At 51.2% G+C, this 18,351-nt stretch overlaps 1 protein-coding gene across 2 annotated transcripts; it reads right to left on the reverse strand.

The window, feature by feature from the left end:
* Nucleotides 1-69: 69 nt before the first annotated feature.
* abca5 (ATP-binding cassette, sub-family A (ABC1), member 5) lies at nt 70-16,891 on the reverse strand. 2 transcript variants are annotated; one of them, XM_028969005.1, is made up of 39 exons: nt 16,787-16,891; nt 16,442-16,602; nt 14,485-14,674; nt 14,247-14,411; nt 14,058-14,155; nt 13,752-13,978; nt 13,300-13,441; nt 12,840-13,028; nt 12,334-12,481; nt 11,853-12,030; nt 11,194-11,252; nt 10,990-11,100; nt 10,723-10,898; nt 10,468-10,587; nt 10,244-10,382; nt 10,068-10,158; nt 9,836-9,975; nt 9,385-9,504; nt 9,106-9,307; nt 8,383-8,549; nt 8,173-8,300; nt 6,646-6,783; nt 6,447-6,560; nt 6,195-6,365; nt 5,997-6,110; nt 5,773-5,910; nt 5,621-5,689; nt 5,436-5,527; nt 5,202-5,325; nt 3,005-3,122; nt 2,758-2,849; nt 2,461-2,636; nt 2,306-2,381; nt 2,099-2,193; nt 1,907-2,026; nt 1,662-1,814; nt 1,509-1,588; nt 1,377-1,432; nt 1,141-1,281 (listed from the first exon to the last, which is right to left on the reverse strand). In XM_028969005.1, exons 1-39 carry the CDS (start codon nt 16,797-16,799, stop codon nt 1,141-1,143), a joined length of 5,031 nt encoding a protein of 1,676 aa, XP_028824838.1. In that variant the 5' UTR covers nt 16,800-16,891. The 2 variants fall into 2 exon arrangements, with proteins under 2 accessions (XP_028824837.1, XP_028824838.1); XM_028969004.1 differs by having other exon boundaries at nt 70-1,281; nt 16,442-16,884.
* Nucleotides 16,892-18,351: the final 1,460 nt, after the last annotated feature.

The raw sequence follows: 18,351 nt of genomic DNA on the forward strand, positions 1-18,351 counted from the left end.
CGGAAGTACGGCGAGCGGCGCGGGACCGAAACTCGCGATATGAAATACTCCCAAATTGCACAAAACACGCGTCGTTTGCAGCACTTTATTCAAGACCGAGGATGGAGGGAGTTTACAGGGTGGAGGATGGATGGATGTGTCAGGAAAATGACTTTATAAAAACATGTTGCATATTACAGATGAATCAGATTCAACATCAGTCTGCACTGCTGGTGGAAGATGAAGAAGAATCTGCACACACAATAAAAAGGAGGCTACATTTCACCATACCGAGCAGAAGACACGAGTTCTGTACATATATTGCACTTGGTAGAAAAGGTTACGACGATTAAACAGTGAGTCCACCTCCTCGAGAACGTCCCCGTCCACCTCATTCGGACCACACTACTGAAGAACACACGTTGTTATATAGGCTTTTGGTACGTTTTTGCATTTGGCTGGATGAAAAATGAAGATGAAGGCTGTGCTCCGTCCTTTTGGGAGTCTCACGGGCTGAGATCTTCACATTCCTAAAACTGTTTCTTCATCCAGGTCCTTCAGGAGCTCTCCCCAGTGTGGCATGACGCTGTGGGCAGAGTCACTACAACTCTACAGTTCAGGTGAAGATGAGGAGAGAAGATCAGAGAGCAGACGGACAACCAGTAAAATGCAAACGACCAAACTGTTTCAACAACACAATAAAGAGATTAAATAGTTGTCAGCATCGGTCACATGCTACATCCTGCTGTGACGGCGCGGCAGGCGGGTGACAGGCGGGTCACAACGTGTTCTGCTTTGGTACCGTAGGAGAAGGATTCGGTTCTGTGTTGGTGAGCGCACGGGTGGACACGACCATCAGTGAAGTCAAAAGGAACAAGATAAGAAACTAAAAAAATCTCGTCCGAAAAAATAAAAAGTTCTCTTGTATTTAAAAAGATCTCAACAGTTTGTACACACCTTGCAGTGTGTGTGCACGATTATGTGTGTGTGTGTGTGTGTGTGTGTGAGAGAGAGAGCGATCACACACTGACACCAAAACAGTTCACTCAAGGTTCCACAAAAAGTAAGGCGGAAGCTGGCGCATGCACTGTGTAAAGGCAGGGGGCGTGGCCACCACAGAGAGAGCCAGTGTGGGCGGGGTTGTCACGCAGTTGGGCGGGGTCACAGCTGGTGTACAACACTGTCAGCATGACTGACAGGAAGGGCGCCTTCTTGGTGCAGCCGAAGCCATTGGAAGGTGGTGCTGAGAGAACCCATCTCCTCATCCTCATTCTCCTGCTCCTTTGCAAATTCCAGAAACACCTACACACACACACACACACACACACACACACAGCAGATACTTGTTCAATACACACGTGATAAGAATGAAAATCGATTGACAGAAAAGTTCTCACCTGTTCTAAGGTGGACTGTGAGAAGTTGTACTCCTCAAAGTTGAAGCTTTGTTTGGCTGTAAGAAGAAGGTTGGACGAATGATGGCAGATGTTAGAAAGTGGACCGGACGAGACCGGACCTGGGTCACTCACCACTCTCCAGCTGGGAGAAGGACTCAGCCAGCGACTGCACGTCCTCCATGGGAACCTTGTAAACCATCATAGTGGCAAAACTGAAACAGACCAGAGGCACCTGGAATAAGGGGCAGGTTCTGAACGTGACAGCGGGCGTGTCCAGACACAGACCTGTCCTGGCGGGCGGCGTGGGGGAAGATGCGCAGGACCTCCGCGTGGAGCTGGGCGACCTGCTGCAGCCCGGCCAGCTCCTCCCGCAGTTTGATCTCCAGGCTGTAGCAGCGGCCGAACTTCCCCTTCAGGTGCTGGATGGAGCCGATGCAGCTGTTGCGAGGAAAATAAAGAGCTACGTCAGAACAAACAGCTCCCCAAATCCAGCCAGACTGGGAGGAGTGGATTGTGGGAAATGTAGTCACCGGATCTGGCCAGACACCATGATGGCCACGCGGTCGCACACAGCCTCCGCCTCCTCCATGTAATGCGTGGTTAAGATGGCGCCTCGCTGGCAGTTCTTAAACGCAGCACGAATCGCCCTCCTGTCGGGGGGAACAGGCGGAGTTCATCCCTCATTCATCTCAACCAGCACAGGACAGAGAAGCGGTCCTCACCACATCCTCTGCTTAGACTTGGGGTCCATGCCTGTGGACGGCTCGTCCAGGAGAACAATCTGTGGGTTTCCCAGCATGCTCAGCGCAAAGCACAGCTGGACCAAAGAAAAGCAAAAAAAAATACTGAAATGTGCACCCAGAGAATCAGAACGGAGCACCCATGTTCATGTGAAGAGAATCAGAACTGAGAACCAATCAGCCGGCCACCTTTCTCTTGATGCCTCCAGACAGGTTTTTAGACTGTTTGTGGAGATGATCCTTGAGGTCCAGGGCGTGGACCACGCTGTTAGACACAGACATGCAGTTAAGAGTTTTTAGTCTTAGAACCTTAATCCACATGGGTGTTACTGTCATTGTCTCACCGTCTGATGATGCCAGGGACATCCTGGTCCTTGAGACCCTTGATGGCTGCGTAGATCTCCAGATGTTCCTGAAGGGTGAGGCGAGGCCAGAGCGGGTTGACCTGAGGGCAGTAGCCCACGTGTTCCAGGGGGTTGTTCCCCGGCCGGACGCCTGACCCATAATCTCCCATCAAAATCTGCAGGGGAAAAAAAAAACAAAGCTGATGGAAGAGCTCAAGCTTCCACTCGATACCCTGAAAACCCTGAGAACTTAGTACCAAAGCAAGCCAACAGAACCCATTACTGATGTGGACGCACCTGGCCTGCTGTGGGGTTAGTGTCTCCAGCCAACATGTGCATGATGGTGCTCTTCCCAGCCCCGTTCGGCCCCAACAGGCCCAGCACCTCACCTGCACAGGTAAAGGAGGAGCTTTTCTGACAGGCGGTATGTATCTGTATGTTAGTGAACAGGTCTCTGTGTGTGTGTGTGTGTGTGTGTGTGTGTGTGTGTGTGTGTGTGTGTGTGTGTGTATATATGTGTGGGGTTTTAAAGAGTCTCAAGTACCTTTCCGCAGACAGAAAGAGACCCTCTTGGTCGCCACTTTGTGGCGTTTGATGAGGGAGAAACCCTCCCTCCGACCAGAATACTCCTTCCTCAGATCACTCACCACCACACAGGGTCTCTAAGAACACACACACACACACACTTACTACCACGTAGGGGCTCTAAGGACACACACACATACACACACATTCACCACCACACAGGGTTTCTGAGAAGGCTGGTAGTAGCCTAATGGGTATATATGAATCAGAAGACCCAGGTTCAAATCCCACTTACTACCATTGTGTCCCTGAGCAAGACACTTAACCCTAAGTTGCTCCAGGGGACTGGATGAGGGCGTCTGATAAATGCTATAAATGTAAATGAGAACAAACACACACACACCACCACCACGACACAGGGCCTCTGAGGACACACACACACCACCACCACTACACAGGGCCTCTGAGGACACACACACACCACCACCACTACACAGGGCCTCTGAGGACACACACCACCACCACCACTACACAGGACCTCTGAGGACACACACACACACCACCACACAGGGCCTCTGAGGACACACACACACCACCACCACTACTACACAGGGCCTCTGAGGACACACACACACACACCACCACTACACAGGGCCTCTGAGGACACACACACACACACCACCACTACACAGGGCCTCTGAGGACACACACACACCACCACCACTACACATTTACAGCATTTATCAGCATTTATCAGACGCCCTTATCCAGAGCAACTTACAATCAGTAGTTACAGGGACAGTCCCCCTGGAGCAACTTGGGGTTAAGTGTCTTGCTCAGGGACACAATGGTAGTAAGTGGGATTTGAACCTGGGTCTCCTGGTTCATAGGCGAGTGTGTTACACACTAGGCTACTACCACCCATAATGAAATGAAATAAGGTTAAAGACACATTGCTCCAGGAGAGGCTTGAATTCACAACCTCGGCATAGCTCATCAGAAACTGTTTTATAAGTACCACGCGCTAACCGATTGCGCCACTGGAGCTACACTACACAGGGCCTCTGAGGACAGACACATACACATACACCACCACCACCACACAGGGCCTCTGAGGACAGACACACACAAACACACACCACCACGACTACACAGGGCCTCTGAGGACACACACACACAAACACACACCACCACTACACAGGGCCTCTGAGGACACACACACACACACACACCACTACACAGGGCCTCTGAGGACACACACACACACACACACACACCACTACACAGGGCCTCTGAGGAGACACACACACACACCACCACCACCACTACACAGGGCCTCTGAGGAGACACACACACACACACCACCACCACTACACAGGGCCTCTGAGGACACACACACACACCACCACCACCACTACACAGGGCCTCTGAGGACACACACACACCACCACCACCACTACACAGGGCCTCTGAGGACACACACACACCACCACTACACAGGGCCTCTGAGGACACACACACACACACACACACACACCACCACCACTACACAGGGCCTTTGAGGACACACACACACACACACCCCACCACCACTACACAGGGCCTCTGAGGACACACACACACACACACACACACCACTACACAGGGCCTCTGAGGACGGACACACACACACACCACCACCACCACTACACAGGGCCTCTGAGGACACACACACACACCACCACCACCACTACACAGGGCCTCTGAGGACACACACACACCACCACCACCACTACACAGGGCCTCTGAGGACACACACACACCACCACTACACAGGGCCTCTGAGGACACACACACACACACACACACACACCACCACCACTACACAGGGCCTTTGAGGACACACACACACACACACACACACACCCCACCACCACTACACAGGGCCTCTGAGGACACACACACACACACACACACACCACTACACAGGGCCTCTGAGGACGGACACACACACACACCACCACCACCACTACACAGGGCCTCTGAGGACGGGGACACACACACACACACACACACACACACACCACAACCACTACACAGGGCCTCTGAGGACGGACACACAAACGCACACACACCACCACCACCACACAGGGCCTCTGAGAACACACACACAATCTCACCACCATTTAGGGGCTCTGCGAACACACTCATAGGTGTGTGTAAACATACGCACACACCTCCTCACAGCTCTGACAGGTAAGTGACTCCTTCACTCGCGCCATCTCCATCAGGACGTCCTCATCCTCACCTCTACCCTCCTCAGGATTGGACTGCACTGGGCCCTTGGTTCTGGACAAGGTCCTGCAGAACCAGATGTGGGAATAGAGTGGAGCTCAGTGCCACACACATGATTTTACTGCACAGCCACACAAGAACCCTTTAATAAACATGAAGATTCTAAGTTCTACGACCTGCAGGCCCGGCCATCCTTCATGGCTTTTCCTCCATAGCGTAGCTCCAACCATCGCAGCAGGAAGAGAAGCAGGACACACTGCAGGTACGGCTGGAGGAACACACACCAAGATCACAGAGTTAATATGCACCACTGTAACCACAGGTTCCGCTTCCTGTGAACTGTTATTTTGTCCAGTCTTACAGCCACCACAGTCACTAGCAGGTTCTTCCACAGAAGGTCCTCCTCCTCAGAAGATGGCAGGAAGGTCACCTGTGATGAAGAACATCAAAAGGATGAAGCATCTTCTTGATGCCGTGGACACGCCCAGGCTGCAGGGTGGTGATCTGACTGACCTTGGTGATGAAGCTGAGGCAGCCCATCAGTGGGTAGAGGGGACTGAAGAAGCACAGCACATTGTGGAGGAACACCACCCCCCCACTGATATCATTCAGAAAGGACACCTGGACCAGAGACGCTGAGACCACACACACCTAACTCACACACACAAACACTTATTTAACTTCAGCTCAGGAAAAAACAAAGGAACCAGACAGATGGAGTGAGCAGCACTGCTCACCATCATTGAGACGACGGAGAAGAAATCCCTGTTGCTCTGGACTCTGGTGAAGAGGAAGGAGACGCAGTAGGTGAAGAGGACCATGGATGGGCAGTAGCCAGTGAGACACAGCGCCTGTATGGGAGCAGGGACACGCCGGTCAGCCTTCACACAACTTCCACTCCCCGTGCCAGTCAGTCCCAGTCCGTGACCACTAACCACTGCTGTGACGTTGCTGGAGGTCATGAGCTTGTTGGAGTGGAAGAAGAATAGCGTACTGGTCATACAGATGAGGACCAGGTAGAAGAACGGTACGTCGATAGCTGCCTGGCCGCACCAGTACGCTGATGGAAGCAGACCGGAGATCCGGAGGGTTGAACGGCACCTGATCTGGAACCAGTAAAGGAACCACACGTTAGACAGGTTGTACAAGAACTGAGACAGATATTTGTTTTCAACGGTTCTACGGACCTCCTGATCACGGGTGTGGTCCATGGCGAAGTAAGCAGGCATTCCTGCTGCCAGCATGCCCAGTATGACCACCTCGATGTCCACCAGGACGTAGGACATAGAGTCAGGCATTTGCTAACATGATTAAAGGAATGAACAGTGTTAATGATTATAAAATGTCACCATTATAAACTCGTTTGTTTGGTCTCATGAAACTGACGTAGTCGAAAGGTTTTGTCCAGGTGCTGATGCGTCCGGAGCCGTTGAGTCCCCGCAAGAGGGCGTTGCTCAGGACATTGACGCTCATGGGCAGCGAGTGGACAGTGGTGCTGTTGAACGCGATGCAGTAGTTGAAACTCTGCGGGCCACAGCAGAAATAAGGACAACGTCTGTGGAATATCTCTCTACTAAATGCACCACTGCATTCACATCAGAAATGGAGAAAGAGATCACTAACACTTCACCTTTTTATTGTGTTGACAGGCAGGTGATGTATATATACGCACCCAAACTATTCACAGTTTCTCCACATTTTGTTATGTTACAGCCTTATTCCAAAATTGCTTAGAATTCTACACACAACACCCCATAATGTCAACTTTTATTAAAGTTCACTTGATGTTTTACCAAATTTATTAAAAAAACATTACATAAGTAGCCTTTACACAATGAAAGTGAAGTTATTGTCATTGTGAAACACTGCAGCACAGCACACGGTGACATAACATAATGTGTCCTCTGCTTTTAACCATCACCCTTATTGAGCAGTGGGCAGCCATGACAGGCGCCCAGGAAGCAGTGTGATCTCTCCAGAGATGTTCAATCAGATTCAAGTCTGGGTTCTGGCTGGGACACTCAAGGATAGTCAGAGTTGTCCTGAAGCCACTCCTTTCATATCTTGGCTGTGTGCTTAGTGTCTGTGTCCTGATGAAAGATGAACCATTACCCCAGAGTTCAAGAGCGCCCTGGAGCAGTTTTCATTCAGGATGCCTCTGTACAGCGGTGGCCCAAAAGTTAAGGAAGCGGCCCCGTAATCAGAAGGTTGCCGGTTCGAATCCTGATCCACCATGGTGCCACTGAGCAAAGTACCGCCCCACACACTGCTCCCCGGGTGCCTGTCAAGGTGCCCACTGCTCACCAAGGGTGACTTAAATACAGATGATACATTTCATTGTGTCACTGTGTGCTGTGCTGCAGTGAATCACAATGACAACTTTTACTTAAAAATATATTCAAACCCAACAATAACACTTCTCAATATTTCCAATGTGAACAAAACTACAAAAGTTGGCAAAGTTGAAAATGGGATGCTGGGATGGAAAGTAAATAAGCTTTACTTTACTCTGTGTCAGGGTCCTCCACTCGACTCTATGCAACACACAGACTGATAGTGCTACTTGTGGGATCGAGAAAGTTACACTCTGGAGCTCTGACTCCAATTAAGCTGCAGGAACATCTCAAGTATGATCAGGGGAAACAGGAGGCACCTGAGCTCAATTCTGAGCTTCATGGCAAATGATGTGAATACTTAAGTACACGTTTTACACGTTGTCATTATGGGGTATTGTGTGTAGACTTCTGAGGGGAAAAATGAATTTAATCAATTTTGGAATACGGTTGTAAAAGTGATGTGCTCTGAATACTTTCCAGATGCACGTGTGTCTGTTATAACATGACTCATATGATGCTGATACAGGAGTACAGTCACCATGGCAACGTCAAACATAAATTAAAAATACAAGCTCACTCTTGTAGAACCGTAGACCATGATGGCAGCGCTGTGGGGGGCCATGACCATGAAGTCTGTCTTCTTCATCATCTCCACCTTAATGTCCTGTGCCTCCAGGTGCTGGACGAAGCTGGAAATGTCAGATTCTGCATGGATACAAACACATTTTACACACACACACACACAAACACACAAACACAGCCAGAAACCCTGCGGTATAAAGCTGACCAGAGGCATTGTGCACCAGAAGAGGGGTGGAGTACTTGTGCGGCGGCTGGTGTGGACGCTGCAGGTAGATGGGGAGGAAGCGCCGCTCTGGCGAGTGTAGCTGGATGTTCCCCGTGGCGAGAGAGAGGACGAGAACCGCAGACAGGAAGACCAGGAACAGGGTGAAACTGCAGAGAGACAGGGCGTTAGGACGCCGGGACAGCGAGGCGGGGCGTTACGAGGCCGGGGCCAGCGAGGCGGGGCGTTACGAGGCCGGGGCCAGCGAGGCGGGGCGTTACGAGGCCGGGGCCAGCGAGGCGGGCCGTTACGAGGCCGGGGCCAGCGAGACGGGCCGTTACGAGGCCGGGGCCAGCGAGACGGGCCGTTACGAGGCCGGGGCCAGCGAGACGGGCCGTTACGAGGCCGGGGCCAGCGAGACGGGCCGTTACGAGGCCGGGGCCAGCGAGACGGGCCGTTACGAGGCCGGGGCCAGCGAGACGGGCCGTTACGAGGCCGGGGCCAGCGAGACGGGCCGTTACGAGGCCGGGGCCAGCGAGACGGGCCGTTACGAGGCCGGGGCCAGCGAGACGGGCCGTTACGAGGCCGGGGCCAGCGAGACGGGCCGTTACGAGGCCGGGGCCAGCGAGACGGGCCGTTACGAGGCCGGGGCCAGCGAGACGGGCCGTTACGAGGCCGGGGCCAGCGAGACGGGCCGTTAGGAGGACAGGAAGTGGTTGTGCTCACGTGTACAGCACAGGTTTCCTCTCTCTCTGCAGGCTGAGGGTGTGGAGCCAGGCCACGGTGCGGAACTGCTGTCTCCAGAGGGCGTGGCCACTGGCAGAGTCCTGCCGGCTGTCGGAGAAGGTCAGCAGCCGCTGGTCGATGTCATCCAGAGATGAGGCGTCGCCCTCGTCCTCCAGCACCTCCTGGTTAAACACGCTGTAGTCTGGGATGGACAGACAGACGCTGCATTCGGACTGCATCTGTCCAGGAACTGCATATGACCCTCGGCCCCTGACCCACCTGCTTGGTCCACCTCAGCCTCGGCCTCCAGGCGCAAGAACACATCCTCCAGGGTAGTCATGGAGACGCCATAGTTGGTGATTCCCAGGTCTGGTCGACAGTCCAGCTCTGCAAATAGACCTGCAAACAGGAGAAATACACAAATATTACAAACAGGTAATATTGGTCCTCCAGGGGCAGTGGTGGCCTAGTGGTTAAGGAAGCGGCCCCGTAATCAGAAGGTTGCCGGTTCAAATCCCGATCTGCCAAGGTGCCACTGAGGTCCCCCTGAGCAAAGCACCGTCCCCACACACTGCTTCCCGGGGGCCTGTCATTGGGCTCACTGCTCACTCAGGGTGATGGTTAAATGTAGAGGACAAATTTCACTGTGTGCACCGTGTGCTGTGCTGCTGTGTACCACATGTGACAATCACTTCACTTTCACTAATGCGTGCGTCTACACTAATGTCACCTGGAAATGTGTCCATGCTCTCAAAAGGCAGCGTGAATGTAAGCTCCGCCTCCTGCTTTCGTGACATCTGCGCCAGGGGAACGTGCTGCTGGACTAGTGAGGTGATGGACTGGACTTCACTACCTCCACTGACTGACATCCTGAGAGCAGAGACACCCAAGTTAGAACAAGAACAGAGCACCACCACCAGCCACATACTGCAGAGGAACTGGGTGGAGAAGGCTGGACTTGCCTGAGGTGGTACCCAACACCACACTTGGTTTTCAGATACAGAGACGATCCCACACACTTCAACCGGCCCTGAGAAATCACTGCCTTACGGTCTGCAGGAAGATCAAGAGAAGAAACTATGTATTCAACACAAGAACATCTTCACAGAGATGAGGTAGAACTGGATGGATGGGTCACCTGCAAGGATGTCGGCCTCATCCATGTAGTGTGTGGTGAGGATGGTGACCCGACCCGCCCTGCGGCTCTTCAGCATGGACCACACCTGATGGCGTGAGCAGGGATCCATACCTGCGGTGGGTTCATCCAGCAGCAGGATCTAGAACACACACACACACACACACACAAACCATTTACACCCACACACACCCACACCCACACATCATGTGCTGGTGAGTCTTCACCTTCGGGTCTCCCAGGACAGCGATGGCCACAGACAATTTCCTCTTCTGGCCACCACTCAGATTCTTGGCTTGAGCGTCCATGATCTTCTCCAGGTCCAGATCCTTCAGCACCCTGGAGACCTGCAAAGGACCAATGGGGTGAAAATGTCCGCTCACTGATTAGGTAAACATGTGAGATGTTATTTTCATTTCTACATTGTGCATGGTGGGCGTGGCATGTAGCTGGTGCATGGTGGGAGTGGCTCTGGCAAATACCTCACTGTTAATGTCACTTCCTGGAATGCCTTTGATGGCAGCAAAGATCTTCAGATGTTCCTCAACAGTGAGAACATCAAAGATGATGTTGAACTGGGGACAGATGCCCACCAGCTGTTTCAGCTCTGCACCCTCTGCGAGTTCACAGACCGGGGAGCCATACATGGTCACTGTACCTGTACTCAACACACACACGCTTCCTCTTAATAAACTGGACGTTGCGGGTGTAATGGGTGTGGTCTTGTGTGAGCGCTCTGATTGGCTGACCCTCGCTTGGTGGGCAGATGCCACACAGGATGTTCATGAGGGTGGACTTTCCAGCTCCACTGTGGCCCAGCAGCGCTGTGATCTGACCCTCATAGATGTCAAAGGTCAAGCCTGCAGGGTCAAACATTAATGTAGAAAATGTGTTTGAGTTCCAGAAAACAATTGTGACGAGTCACTGAAGGACGTGACAAGATCCACACCCACCTCTCAGAGCATCCACCGTGGTGTCCTTCTCTCTATAAACCTTATGGATGTTATTAATCCTGGTGCATGTACACACAGACATAAAAAAAGATCGTTGATGGACATTATTTTGCTCCTGCTGTCCATTAACTGATTACTTCAATATAAATTACAGTAAATCCCACAAATACGGTTCTGTGTGAGGAGAAGCCATCCCGATCTCGGAAGTTCTCAATATTGAATATATTGATCATATTCATAGCCTACATTCACATCCACAATGCATGAATATGTCCATGCTAAGGACGTACGTCACATTTTTATGGAATTTTAGTTGAAATATTGTGAGATGATATCAGTTTATTTACCTTCATCATTGAATAAGCTAGTTTTAGAAAAACTTCCACTTCCACTCTGGTTGCACCTAAATTGGCTATGCACATGTTACGTTGACTACGCACAGGATGCGCATATAGAATACAGTGCTGAAAATCTACAGAAGAACAACACATTCACACAATTTACCCAAAAATAATGTTTTTTTTTATGCACGTTTTCAAAAACATTCCAGGCCCTTGAACTTATTTGTTCAGATTCACAAACTTTCAAGGATTTCAAGGACACATGGGGACCCTAGAGGTCAGTACAACACCCCACACCAATCCCGGATTCCAGCCTACCTGATCACGTCCTTCCCCCGGAATTCCGGAGACACTGCCTCCGCCGACTCACCCCCTGCGGGAACTCCGTTGACCTCGGGGTCGGTGGCCGAGGTGACCTCCACATAGCACCGCCGGCTCTGGGACCAGTAGGACGGTTTCAGGAAGTAGAGGATGGACCGGCGCATGCCAAACTCACCTGAAAGAGATGTGATTTTCATTGTGAAACTGCAGCATGATGAAACGTGTCCTCTGTATTTAACCGTCACCCTTGGTGAGCAGTGGACAGACATGACAGGCGCCCGGGGAGCAACGTGTGGGGACGGTACCTTCATCAAGGGGACCTCAGTGGCACCTTGGCGGTTCAGGATTCAAACCCACAACCTTCTGATTATGAGTCTGCTTCCATACACGCTAGGCCACCCAAGACATACAGTAAAAAACTGTACAAGAAGGTGACCAGGAAAACAGCAGCGAAGTAGGCAGGACACCACTCGCTCACCTGGCAGCACCTGGTCCAGGTAGACGGCCAGCAGCAGGTAGAGGACGCAGTCCAGGAGCAACATCACCAGCGGCACATAGAGGGCATGAGGACCGTTAGCCAGGGTGGAGAAAACTGCACCATCACCTTGCGCCTCCAGGTACACCACCTACCAAGATCACCCTTCATTAGTCCCACAAAGGGGAAACCGTGGCAGTAAATGGACAGTAGACACTTTATAACTCCGATTTTCCCATTTGGGACCTCAGCAGGGTTGTAAGAGCGTCGTTATTTGCCAACTTGCTCTTATTCATCTCCGTTTTACTATAACTACACCAGATATAAGTATTTGTAAAGAGAGCAATATTAACTTTATTTGTACACAATATGCGTACATCATCATCACAGATAATTCCACAGACATCGTGACAACAGTCTGTCCTTGCATGAACTCTGCTCCCCCTTAGTAGTGACAAACATGACCAATCTAGAGCTGTTGCAGGTAAGAAAGCCCTGCGATGAGGGACCTGGGCGATGCCGATGGAGAAGGCGCTGGGGGAGAGCAGGCAGAGCGGCCAGACGAGCGTCTGCGGGAAGTCGCGGATCAGGACGGTGAAGAGGGACAGGCAGCCGAACACCACGGTCAGCATGGAGCCCACGGTGCTGGCGAACTTGGGCTTCTTAAACAGCGGGGTCAGCATGAAGGAGAAGAAGATCTGGGGTTCGGGGGCACAATTAAAAGTGAAAGCGATTACACGGTGACAAGGTGAAACGTGTCCTCTGTATTTAACTATCACCCTTGGTGAGCAGTGGGCACCATGACAGGCGCCTGGGGAGCAACGCGTGGGGACGGTACCTTGGCGGCTCGGTATTCGAACCGGCAACCTTCCGATTACGGGCCCGCTTCCTTACCGGCTAGGCCACCACTGCCCCATCAGCTGCAGAATAAAAACCCAGGACAGGTCACGTGACCGACAGCAGACGTACGGAGGAAATGCCGTAGAGGAAGATGAGGAGGAAGATGACCAGGAAGCTGCTGTTGTAGAACAGGCTGGTCCAGGTGGCGATGACGGCCAGCAGGACGGACATAGCGGTGACCAGCACAGCATACAGGAGACCCCAGGAGAGCCTGAGACCAAGCGACAAATGACCATTAAAAGAAGAAATAAACATCTTAATTAAAATTATTCTGAAGAAGCAGTTAAACAATCCACACAAAACCAGATCATTTTCACAAAAATGACCGATGTGAAGACACGGCTGCTCTATAAACCCTGCTGGTGGCAGTTTATCCCATGAAGGACAGAGCTGCGGTCACCCACGGGCAGCACGAAGACTAGCGAGGCGCGTGGAATGTGATTCCCGTAATGCACCTGTCTGCCTGACTACTTCTGGAGCTCCTGGGAGGACCAGTTAGAAGCACAATTATAATCACGCACCAGAAGGCCGAGTCGTACAGTCCCATCATGGTCATGGTGTCTTTGAGGCGCCGCTCCTTCTCGGCAGCGACATTGACGATGAGGAAGGAAACGAAAGGGGTGAAGGCCAGGACCAGGTAGATGGAGATGAGGGCGTGAGGGAACTTCTGCACCTCCACTGATGCAGACTGCCCCATCATCACCGCCCGCACCTTCAGCTCCTTCCACACAGAGCGCTTGGTCTGCATCTACGGCACGAGAAGCCCACCCTCTCGTTAACACAGGAAATGACGTCCAGGCCAGCGTGACTGACCCCTGACCTCTCACCTGTATGATGGCGGCGTCGATGTGGGCCTGCAGGCGCACAAACCCCGAGTACCAGTAGTTAGCAGCTCTGCAGTTCCCCGAGGTGGAGAAGCAGCTGGCTGTGGGTGGAGGAGCGGAGATCAGAAGCGTACAGAGGCGTGTCCAAATCACACAGGCCCCACCCACTCGCCACGCCCTGCACCCCCTCACCAAAGGACTCTGTGTAGTCGCTGGGCAGAGGCAGCTCGCCGTAGGGAAAGCGCAGCTTGTAGGACATGTTGTCAAGGAAAACCACGCCCACAAAATTGGACTCGTAGCGACTGGCGTTGGCGAGTTCCGACTCGGTGGAGAACATCTCCAGCGCCTCCTGCAGGTCTGAGAACGCAGATGAACAAACAAGTTTTACTACCTGGACACCCCGCCGAGGCAGGCTCTGGCTCCAACTCACGCAGCTCGCGCGCCACTTCGTCCATGATGAGGGTGGTGACGTTGTTGATGGGCGTGTAGCCCAGGCCTCGGATCCTCAGGAACTCCTCCAGCTCCAGCTCCTTGGTGTCCACGCTGGCGTAGTGGTCGTGAGGGTTCATGGTGCTGATGAGGATCAGGAGGCTGAGCAGCAGCAGCGGCAGGAAGATCTCCTACACCACAAACCCCGCATCATATCGATAATCGTTATCATTTCTCGCCATTCGGAGAGTATTTTTACCTCCTTTCAACAATAACAATAAAAAAGAAACTGAAACCACAACCCAGATAAAGACCGCTACCCAGAACTACAACTTCTTCCTGTATCGAGTTCAGAGTAGGAAAGTGGAAGTGAAGTGATTGTCATCGTGAAACACTGCAGCACAGCACACGGTGACGCGTGTCCTCTGTATTTAACCATCACCCTTGGTGAGCAGTGGGCGGCCATGACAGGTGCCCGGGGAGCAGTATGTAGAGACTGTACCTTCATCAAGGGGCACCTCGGCAGATTCGGTATTCGAACCCACAACCTTTCAGTTAAGAGTCCACTTCCTCACCTGCCAGGCCACCTCTGTTTTTCCCCATATCTGGTTCGGTAGAACTGCGAATCCTCACAAATGGCCCAATTTCTGGCACATTTTAACACCTCACTGACATTTTCTTTGGATTGATTAAAATAATTCAATTTGAACCCGTCTGAATAAAAAAAAAAAAAAAACTCAATTTAGTGACCAAATCATTAGGGGAAAATTATGAGGAACGATCTCTCAGCATCACCTCTTCATCAAGTTTGCGGATGACACGACTGTGGTGGGACTCATTAATAACAGGGATGAGTCTAACTACAGAAGCGAGGTGAGCCGCCTGGCCAAGTGGTGCGGAGACAACAATCTCTCCCTGAATGTGGAGAAGACGAAAGAGATTGTTGTTGACTTCAGGAGAGGAAACACTCAGCATGCTCCTCTGACCATCAACGGTGCATCTGTGGAGAGAGTGAGCAGCACCAAGTTCCTGGGTGTGCACATTACCGAGGATCTCTCCTGGACAAAAAACACCACTGCATTGGCCAAGAAAGCACAGCAGCGTCTTTACTTCCTCCGCAAACTTAGAAGAGCAAGAGCACCAGCCCCCATCATGCACACATTCTACCGAGGAACCATCGAGAGCATCCTGTCTAGCTGCATCACTGTGTGGTTTGGAGCCTGCAATGCGTCCTGCCAAAAAACTCTCCAACGCACAGTAAGAGCAGCTGAGAGAATCATCGGTGGCCCTCTCCCCTCCCTCCAAGACATCTACAGTACACGCCTCACTCTGCCCCCACTCCCCTCACTCCCCTCTTCTGCTCCACAAACTTTCTGAACTCTAAATCACACAAACTGACCATGCACCAGTCACTCTGTGCAGCTCTGGTCTGCCATCTACCTCACTTTCACTTCGTCACTTTAAACTTAAAACTCTGTTGCACTATTGGTTTTTGCACTCTCCTGATGTTGCACTCTCCACCATGTGCCCTTATTTGTATATGGTGTTTTTAAAATTGTATATTGTGCCTTTCTTTTTAAATTGTATTTATACTCTGTTTTCGTTACTGTTACTGTTTTTGTATTTAATGTTATTTTTATGGGTCAGAGAGTAACGTAATTTCAATTCTCTGCATGTCCTGTACATGTGGCAGAATTGACAATAAAGTTGAACTTGACTTGACTTGAGTTGCGGTGAAGAACAACAGCATTTACCAGACGCCCTTACCCAGAGCAACTACAGTCAGTAGTTACAGGGACAGTCCCCCCTGGAGACACTCAGGGTTAAGTGTCTTGCTCAGGGACACGATGGTAGTAAGTGGGGTCTGATCCTGGGTCTTTCAGTTTATAGTCGAGTGTGTTACACACTAGGTTACTACCATCCTACGGAGGACAGAAAAGTATACGAAGGTGGACAACCTGCAGGCTCTGCTGCTTGGTCCTCCATTTGATCAGGACGTTCTTGTAGAGGAGGCTCTGGGTCTGAGGCCAGACGCCGGCGTCTCGTCTGTTTAGGACCTGCATTTTCCCAGCATGCTGCAGGGCACGTGGACGACCTCTGACCCTGACCTCGGGCACCGCTGCAAAATAAAGGTCATTAGGAACATCGCGCCACCTGCTGAGACCATATTCAACTTCTCGCGGCATAAACCCGAATAGGAAGCTGCGTCCTCTGGAGCAGGAATCGAACCGAAGCAGGTGGACCAGGCGAGGCGGGCCAGTGAACACCTGAAGCCCGCTACAGCCGCGGCGCGCCGCACTCACGTATGAAATACATTAAGACATGTTCTTCATCCCGTTCTTCATCTCGTTCCTCCGCAGTCAACAAACGCGCATCGCTGCCGCTCCCGCGACTTCCGTCCTGCGCACTTCCGCATCTGCGCAGTAGCGTCCGCCGCGCCGACCAATCACAGCGCGGCAACCTGCCGGATCGCCGCCGTTTGTTTTTTTGCGGGTTTAGATCACACAACCACACATTTTGAAAGAGATCATGTCGTATCGATGCTGGGCAGTTTTCTTGTGGAGAACATCTAATCTGTGTCTCTCTGAGTTGCTCTAGATCCTCGTTCCTCACACTTAAATGCCCTTATTACACTCCGCACTGCACCTCGTTTACTCCGAGCCTCCAGTACTGCTCGCCTGGTCCCTCCATCTCTGAAGGTAAAAGGAAGACCCTCATCTAGACTCTTCTCCGTCTTGGCCCCTCGGTGGTGGAATGAACTTCCCCTCGAGGTCAGAACAGCTCAGTCACTGAGCACCTTCAAACGACAGCTCAAGACCTTCCTCTTTAAAGAATATTTAGATTAAATTGTAATTTTCTTGTTGGCGAACTTTGTGTACAGAATCTACAACAGAGTGAATAAAATAGATGTATTCATAGTTGGGGTCCTAGTGAACCGGAATTGATCTCTTCATCGATGGTAACTTGAAAGCACGTTGTAAGTCGCTCTGGATAAGGGCGTCTGCCAAATGCTGTAAATGTAAATGTAATGTAAATGCACCACCAGCACCGTAACAACTGAAGCTTCAGGGATCTTCAAATGGACCATTAGCATTATAATGGACATAGACCATGAACTGGACTGCCCAGTACTTCCAAACGTGGACAGATCCTCCATACTGCAAATCATCACTGACACATACTGTCCCCTCACTACCATGAAAGGATGTCCCTCTCCAACTCACTCCTTCCCAAGGTTTTGATTCTCCATCAGAAAGTGTCAAAGCATCGACTGCAAGGCCTGCCAAAGCTCGCCGAGACATTCTGTACGTGATCTGGGTCCAAATAAGAAATAAACGGAGCTGGTTCTAGATACTTGATTATTTCTGCACCAGGGAGCAGTGTGATTGAGTCCGCTTCCTTACCCGCTAGGCCACCATTGCACTGCATCTACACAACTGAAAACTCTCACACACACACTCATATGAAACATGAAATGCTGAAATAGATTCGTAAGGAACAAAAATAACACACTGCATTCAGCACGCTCAGTTCTAGCAAAAGTGATGCTTTTCACATGTTTTTTTCCTGCAGGTGGACCGAGGTGATCAGGCGGTCGGGTGTTTATTCCGCAACTTCCGATAAATGGATTCCACTTCTGTTCGGCACAGTTTCTTTGATCAATTGTCTTTTTTCACTGAAGAATTTTATGAAGTTAAAAGCAGGTGGGATTTGGGCTTTGAGTTAAACACGAGTCCTTTATTCTTCTTGCTGTAAATGTTCCATCTAGTAAGTAAGTTGAAGTTTCGATTGTCTTCTTTTGGGTTGGTGCCGCTGATACTTATACTATAGAAGCTGGAGAAGCTTATCTGAAGCTCAGCAGTGGTGG

This window comes from Denticeps clupeoides, unplaced genomic scaffold (assembly GCF_900700375.1).
Source record: "Denticeps clupeoides unplaced genomic scaffold, fDenClu1.1, whole genome shotgun sequence".
Classification (NCBI taxonomy): Eukaryota; Metazoa; Chordata; class Actinopteri; order Clupeiformes; family Denticipitidae; genus Denticeps; species Denticeps clupeoides.

Bases quoted from the DNA above. Each gene is read 5' to 3' on its own strand.
- abca5 (XM_028969004.1), bottom strand. From the start codon at position 16,669: ATGCCGCGAGAAGTTGAATATGGTCTCAGCAGGTGGCGCGATGTTCCT. The intron at 10,588-10,722 runs GTATTTGCCAGA...GGTCCTTTGCAG, and splicing joins GAAGTGACATTAACAGTGAG to GTCTCCAGGGTGCTGAAGGA. The intron at 2,850-3,004 runs GTACTTGAGACT...TTACCTGTGCAG, and splicing joins CTCTTTCTGTCTGCGGAAAG to GTGAGGTGCTGGGCCTGTTG.